Raw genomic sequence first — 6,884 nt, forward strand, 5'->3', positions numbered from 1 at the left:
AGCTTACATCATCCTCAGCACTTCTGTGTGTAGGTTACAGTTCAGCAGAGTGGGTGTAAATAGCTCTGAAATGTGAATGTTGGTTTGGAAGGATTATATTGACTCTGATTAATAGAAAGCGATGCTTCAAATGCTGTTTAGTACAAACAATAAAACAATATGTTGTTACAGTGGAAGGAGATACTAACATCCGTTTATGCTGGTCAACATTTTCATTACAGTTTTGTGCCTTTTTCATTTGTCTGTCAGTTTGTTTGTTTGTTTGTATGAATATGGGTTTTTTCCTTTTTAAGACCCTCACTATTTTCAACAGGTCTGTGAACTTGCGAGAACCATCTGGATGGTCAAGTGCCTTCTTCTACTTTTTTTTTTTTTTTAGTTCTATCAAATTTTGTTCAGGTTTAGTAATTTTTAAAATATTTTATAATCCATCTGTTTCCTGTCCCTCATCTACATTCTGCAGGACAATGCTGACAGCCTGCCAAACTAACTTGGCACAGACATCTGCAGGGCTGGGATTTGTGGACACATATAAGTGTTTGTAAGAGTCGAATCTCCAGTCCTCTATGTACCTGGGCATTTGCCTTTTCTGTTAACTGAGAGAGGTATAAAAACACCAACAAATTTTCTGTCACTCCCTGCCCAAGTCAAGAAGGGACCCCATTAATTGAAATAGTTTAGACTACATTCTTGATATGGAAAGAATCATGCACCAGAAGTTTTTTGCTTCCAGTCCAACAGAAAGAATTTCATGCTGTGGAGCTGCCCCTCTTTGTGTCTGGAAGTTACACTGACTACTCAGAGAGAACAGGAGCTCAGCTGCAAGTTAAGGTGAAGCTCACAGCAATGTATATCCAAGCAGAGTGACATGGGCTGAAATCCAGAAATACAGAAGAGACCGTATTTTTTTGGAAATGAGATGTGTGATCGTTTTAGATTTTGCAGACCCCCCACTAGGACTGTTCACATGCTACATGATGGCCATTTTGGATTTTCTGCAGCCATTTCTGAAAAGTCACCTGTACTCTTTAAAATGCTTCTCTGAGAATAGAAATTTACTCCCAGCATCCTTTTCTGTTTCTTCTCTCTATCAGATTAATTTCTTGGTTATGTGTCTTAATGTAAGATTCACAATGTTGCCCTGAGCAATGTTTGAAACTGCAGATTCTAAAGACCAGATTTTTAACTATACTGAGATTGGAGGATGTTGGAGGGGAGGGGTTGGGGGGTGGGGGGGGGGGGGGGTGGTGGTGTTGTTTCTACCAGACCTACAACATGTTACTCTCAGGATGAGAATGTTAGGGAAAAGGAGCTAGTCTTAAACACTATATGGGGAAGATTTCTATTTAAACAGATGAAGTTGCATGGTCACAAAGCCCATTTTGCAGTTTGATCCAATATGGATTATACCAGCATGTCTTCCACTTCTTCCTACCCCTTTGTCTCCCCTGCCCCAACCGTAAGTACAGTTGACCAATTTAAGTGTGCTTGGATTGCTCTGCCAGTACTTCTTGTCAGATGTGGATTCAGACCCAAATGCAGACTGGACTGGAGCCACAAAGCAGAGAAAATTTTAAGTTATGAAGCGTTCTCTTTGTTTTACAGCAGTCTAAAGAGACATTTTTGAAGGAAGGTTAAAGCTTTTATATCTCTGCCCATCTTTGGCATTCACAACTGACTCAAGTTGTTAAAACTCAATTTTCTGTGGCTCTGTTTAAAACATAAAACCTTTTGCTTTCTCTTTGGATTTTCCTTTATTCATTGCTTGAGCTTCCGTAGGTCCTTTAAAACTGAAATGAAGCTTTCTAAACTGTGAGGAGGTTTACTTGTTAGTGGAGCAAACACAATACCGCAATCAACCACAAATATTGACTTAACATAGAATCGATTTCTCATTTAAAAAACACTAAATCCTCTGTTTGGTTGGGGTTTTCCTAATCTTAGTGGAAATCTAGTTAGTTACTTGAAAACTCCACCACGGAAACAAAAAGCTCCATCTTTTAAAGCACGCTGTTTCCTCCACATTACAGAATTTAATACAGCGGAGGAAAGAGACAGCGGAGGTAGTGAGAAATTTAAAACTGTTGAGAGAAATACTGTCCCCACTGAGGTCAGGGGAGCCATTTCCGCGGCGCCGCATTTCTTGTGCAGCGCCGCGGAGCCGGGGAGCAGCCGGGGCGCGGGGGGGGGCGGTGGGACCGCCCGGGGCACAGCGGCGTGCCCGCCGCCGGGATGCTCTTTTCCCTGCCACGGCGAGGCGGAGAGGCTGGCGGTGGCGGGGACCCCGGCCGCGGACCCTCCGCCCGGGTGGTGGGTGCCAGGGACGCGGGGGTCGGTCCCCCGCATGCGTGCAAGGAGCGGGCGCCCGCCCGGGGTGGCGGGCGGCAAAGGCGGGCGGGAGAATTCGCCTCCCTGTGCCCGCCGGAGGGACGGACGGCTCCCGACGTTCCCGCCGCTCCCGCCCCAGCCGGCAGCGACACGGGTCGGCGGCGGCACCTCGCAGCCCCCGGAGCGGGCAGCAGCGCGGGGGCGGGAGGCGGATGAAGAGGGGCGCGGAGCTGCACCCCTCTTGCCGCCCTGCCCGACGAGGTTTCGGGTGGGCCTTGCCTCGAGGTCCCGGAGCTCTCGGCGGGGTCGGGCGGCCCCCCCTTCCTGCAGCCAGGCGACAGCCTGCGGGGCGCAGGGACGGACCCTGTGCGGTCTATCGTGCGGGGCGGGAGGACGGCCACGCTTTGCCAGGCGGGATCGCTGCCGAGGAGTTTGCAGGAGTGTTCGCAAGGGGGGGGGGGGGGGGGGGGGGATTTTTTAAAAAAGGGCAAAACGTGCAGAAACGCATTTGCAGGAGTCGGCGTGACTCGAGGGAGGAGGCGGCTAGAGCAGCAAACCCCGCCGCGCCGAGGCGCCTCGTCCCCCGCGGCGCGGCCCCGCGCTCCCGCCCCGGCCCCGGGGTGCCCGGCGACTCTGCCCAGCCCGCACCCCCGACGGTGGGGGTCCCAAAGTCACTGCATATCCGAGCACTCAGGAGGCGCTTCGACTCCCTAAGCGCTGCAGGCTGAATCTTCTCACGCTCCGGCGCTTCAGGAATACCTAAGGACACACGTGGTTAGGAGTGATCAAAGAGGAGATAAGACCAAAGATCACTTTAATTGCGAAAATGAGGACAAATAAGACTTTCAGAAAATCAGCTACATGTCTGAGGCTGTTAAAAGCACTATTTTCATTTAATGTAAGCGGTTGAAGTTCAGAAATGACTGGACACTTACATTCACGCGACGCACGAAGTTAACATTCCATTATACCTACAGATAACATAGATTACACAAAAATAAACAGGAAAATATATATATATGTATATATATATTTGGTCAAGCATTCATTTCAGGCAGCCCGTCGCAGAGGTACGCGGCAGCCGGCCCAGTGCCAGTGCCCGTCCCGGCGCCATCCCCCCCCACCACCACCACCCCTCTGCCCGGCCCGAGAGCGGCCCCAGGTCCCGATCGCAGCCGGCGGGAGAGAGCCGGGGGCACGGCAGGAAAGGGGCAGGGTGGCAGGGCAGTGGGGCTGTGCGGCGGGCAAGGCTGTCCTGTTGTCCTGCTCCGACCCCGGGCCAGGCCGGGGAAGGGGAAGCACCCCGGGTTTCCTGGGACCAAGCAGCTGAGATTGACGGAAAAGAGGGGGCACCCTCTGCGGGGGGCGGGAGGTGGGGAGTCTTGCGGAGCCGCCGCAGGGACCAGACGGGACATGCTTGACTCCCTCTGCCCTTGGCACCGCAGTCACACTGCCTGATTCTGGCCACAGCTCTCAACTTGCGGGTAGGGTCGTGCTCACGCCCGCCGGGGCTGGCCCGGGGGAGGGGGGACCCTGCCCTTTCCCAGCCTGCGCCCAGACGCCGCTTTCGCCACCTGCGGCTGACGCCGGAGGATGCTCTCGGCCCCTCCCCTACCGCCACGGAGCACATGGCACTGTTTTGGTTGAACGGTTTGGTTCCTTTTGTTGTTCATTGTGGTTTTTGGTTTTCCCGAGCAAGATGTGCCGCAGCAGCTGGCTGACTCCGAAGTAACAGCAACGTCTCCGGAGAAACTTTCAAGCGGCTTAGAAAAAACAAAACAAAACAAAACAAAACAAAACAAAAAAAAAAAACCACACTGCTTCGGAGGCTGCTTAAAATCCCTGTGCCGCTGCGTGCGCGGTGAACTCAGGGACAGTCGCACAGCGCCAATCCTTTCCTTGGTGGGAAACCCTCCGTCAAAGGCATTTTAAAAAATATATCCCCATATAATGAGGCTTGCCGTTACGGTTTAAGCCTCATAACCTCCCTGCGTTGCAACGAAGGGAAGCCAGATAAACTGGAAAGTCCTAGCATAGCAGAAGAGCTGTTAGACACACATAACGCAGACGGGGATGTCGCTGTAAGTACCTTGCAAGGTACCACACGGTCGCTTTTCCCCAAAAAAAATCCACTTGGTGGTTTCACAGACCGGGAAGCGACGAGCCCAGAGCCCCTTTCTCCGCTCGCCTTCAGCCTCCACACTCACACTGCCAGACCGAAGTCGGACTCTGAGCCCCACCGTCGTCTCCCCGTAAATCCAAGAAACCCTCCCTATACGGCGGTTTTCTGCATAGGGTGCTTTATTTTTACCGGTGCTACTCGGGCAGACGCTGTGGTTTACGGTGACCACAAGCAACGACCTGCAAACCCTAAGTCTACCCAGAAGGATGGAGGGGAGGGAGGGCGGGAGGGAGGAGGGAGCGCCGGCGCCCGGCAGCGGAGCCGCGGCGAGGCCAAGCGAGGCGAGGGCGGCCGCGGAGCCCTCCCGGGCCGGGCGTCCCGCCGCCGTCCCCAGTGGAGCCGGGCCCGGCCCCGCGGGGCTTGTCCGACGGGCGGAGGAGCGAGGGGACTCGGGCGCCCTGCGGAGGGGAGCCTGGAGCCCCCTGCCTGTCTGCTGGGCGGGGGGGACACTGCGGCGGGGGGCCAGGCGGATGGAGCGAGCGGCAGGACCCCCTCTGCCCCGTCCGGGAGCAGCGGGCTTCAGTGCCTGCAAAATTTGCACTTGATAATTTTCTTAAAAGCACTTTGGAAGTCTTTGTTGAAATAGGCATAGATGATGGGGTTGAGCAGGGAGTTGGAGTAGCCCAGCCAGTTGATGACTGCCCCCAGCCACTCGGGCATGTAGCACTTACTGTCACAAAAGGGCAGGACGAGCGCCACGATGAAGAACGGCAGCCAGCAGAGGATGAAGGTACCCATAATGATGCCCAGGGTCTTGACAGTCTTCCTCTCCCGGGACAGAGCCATCCTCCGCTTGGCCTCCGTGTTCTTCTCGTTGCGCCTCTCGAAGGAGGGGGGCGGCGGGGAGCCGCACGCCTCGCTGGGCAGCGGCAGGTGAGTCTTGGAGGAGCTGTTGCAGTGCTGGACCTCGATGATCTCCAGGGCGGCCCCGTCCTCACCCTGCCGCACCGCGCCGTTGACATAGGCACCGGGCTTCGGTTCCACGGTCCGCCGCCAGCCTTTGCCGGGGTCCCCGTTGCTTTTCTTCTGCAGGGCGGCCGGGGAGAGGGTGAGGCAGGTGTCGGCGATTTTCTTCTTCTCGGCTTTCTTGACGGTCTTGCGGATCCTGAAGCGGGCCGCCTTGAAGATGCGACCGTAGAGCACCAGCATGAGGAGAAGCGGGATGTAGAAGGCGCCGAAGGTGGAGTAGATGGTGTACCCGTGGTCCTTGCTGATGGTGCAGGCGTCGGGGTCCGAGCGGTCCTCGGGCGTCCTCCAGCCCAGCATGGGCGGGATGGATATCAAGAAGCCGATGAGCCAGGTCAGGCTGATAAGCGCGGCGGCCCGCCGGGGAGTCCGCTTGTTGACATAGTCGATGGGGTCCGTGATGGCCCAGTACCTGTCCAAGGCGATGGCGCACAGGTGCAGGATGGAGGAGGTGCAGCACAGCACGTCCAGCGAGATGAAGATGTCGCAGGTGACCTGCCCCAGCGTCCACTTGTTCAGCACCTGGTAGAGAGCCGCCATGGGCAGCACCAGCACGGACACCATGAGGTCGGTGACGGCCAGCGAGCCGATGAGATAGTTGGCCACGGTTTGCAGGGAGCGCTCCAGGGCGATGGCCGCGATCACGCAGGCGTTGCCGCTCACGGCGCACAGGATGAGCGTGCCCAGGAGCAGGGAGGTGAGCAGCTGGTAGCCTAGGGTCACCTCGGCGAGGCCGGGGCCGCCTGCCCCCTCGGGGGAGCGCTCTGGGGAGGTAGTGTTGTTGGCCACATCCATGCCGGGCGGGGGGGGGGGGGGGGGCGGAATCTCTTCAAGAGACGGGCATGGGAAGAGGTGCCGGTCACTTGTGCGCTCCCCTGGTAGGAGGCATCGCCGCCCCGTGCGCTTTGGCCACGCCGGCCACCCCCCCCTCCCCTTTCCGCGACCCCTCCCTCCCCTATATAGCGCGGCGGGAGGCGGCCGAGGCTCGGAGGACGGCGGCTGGCGGAGCCGCCCCGCGCCCGCCCATCCCCGCCGCCTCTGCCCAGCGCGCAGCCCCGGGCGGCGGGGGCGGCCCTCCCGCCGCCGCTCGCCGAGCTGCTGCCCTTCGCTGCGCCGCTCCTTCCTGCTCTGCCTCTCCGCTCTCCCCTCGCTTTCCCTCTCCCTCCTTCCCCTCCCCTTCCGTCCCCCCCTCCATCCCTCCCTTCCGCGGCGGGGGGGGTGGGGTGGGGGGGAGTGAGGAGGGGTGAGAGTAGGGGGGTTGTCTTGCTGCGTCGCCATCGCCCCCCGGCGCCGCAGGCGGACCGGGCGGGCGGTCGCCGGTGTCCGTCCCTTCCCTCCTCCCCCCTCCCCGCTGGGGCTACACTACGGAGAAACCCACCACGACTCCCCCCCCCCCCCCCCCCCTCCT

The 6,884-nt window shown here is 57.5% G+C and overlaps 1 protein-coding gene across 1 annotated transcript; it reads right to left on the minus strand.

Moving 5' to 3' along the window:
* Positions 1–3,125: 3,125 nt before the first annotated feature.
* On the minus strand, positions 3,126–6,597 carry HTR1A (5-hydroxytryptamine receptor 1A). Its single transcript, XM_033009117.2, has one exon. The coding sequence runs from the start codon at positions 6,269–6,271 to the stop codon at positions 5,030–5,032; it is 1,242 nt and encodes a 413-aa protein (XP_032865008.1). The 5' UTR covers positions 6,272–6,597; the 3' UTR covers positions 3,126–5,029.
* Between the last annotated feature and the right edge of the window lie 287 nt (positions 6,598–6,884).

This window comes from Tyto alba, unplaced genomic scaffold, assembly GCF_018691265.1.
Source record: "Tyto alba isolate M040663 unplaced genomic scaffold, T.alba_DEE_v4.0 Super-Scaffold_42, whole genome shotgun sequence".
Taxonomy (NCBI): domain Eukaryota; kingdom Metazoa; phylum Chordata; class Aves; order Strigiformes; family Tytonidae; genus Tyto; species Tyto alba.

What these genes read in the sequence shown, in the direction of transcription:
- HTR1A (XM_033009117.2), bottom strand. Translation starts at nt 6,271, where the DNA reads ATGGATGTGGCCAACAACACTACCTCCCCAGAGCGCTCCCCCGAGGGG.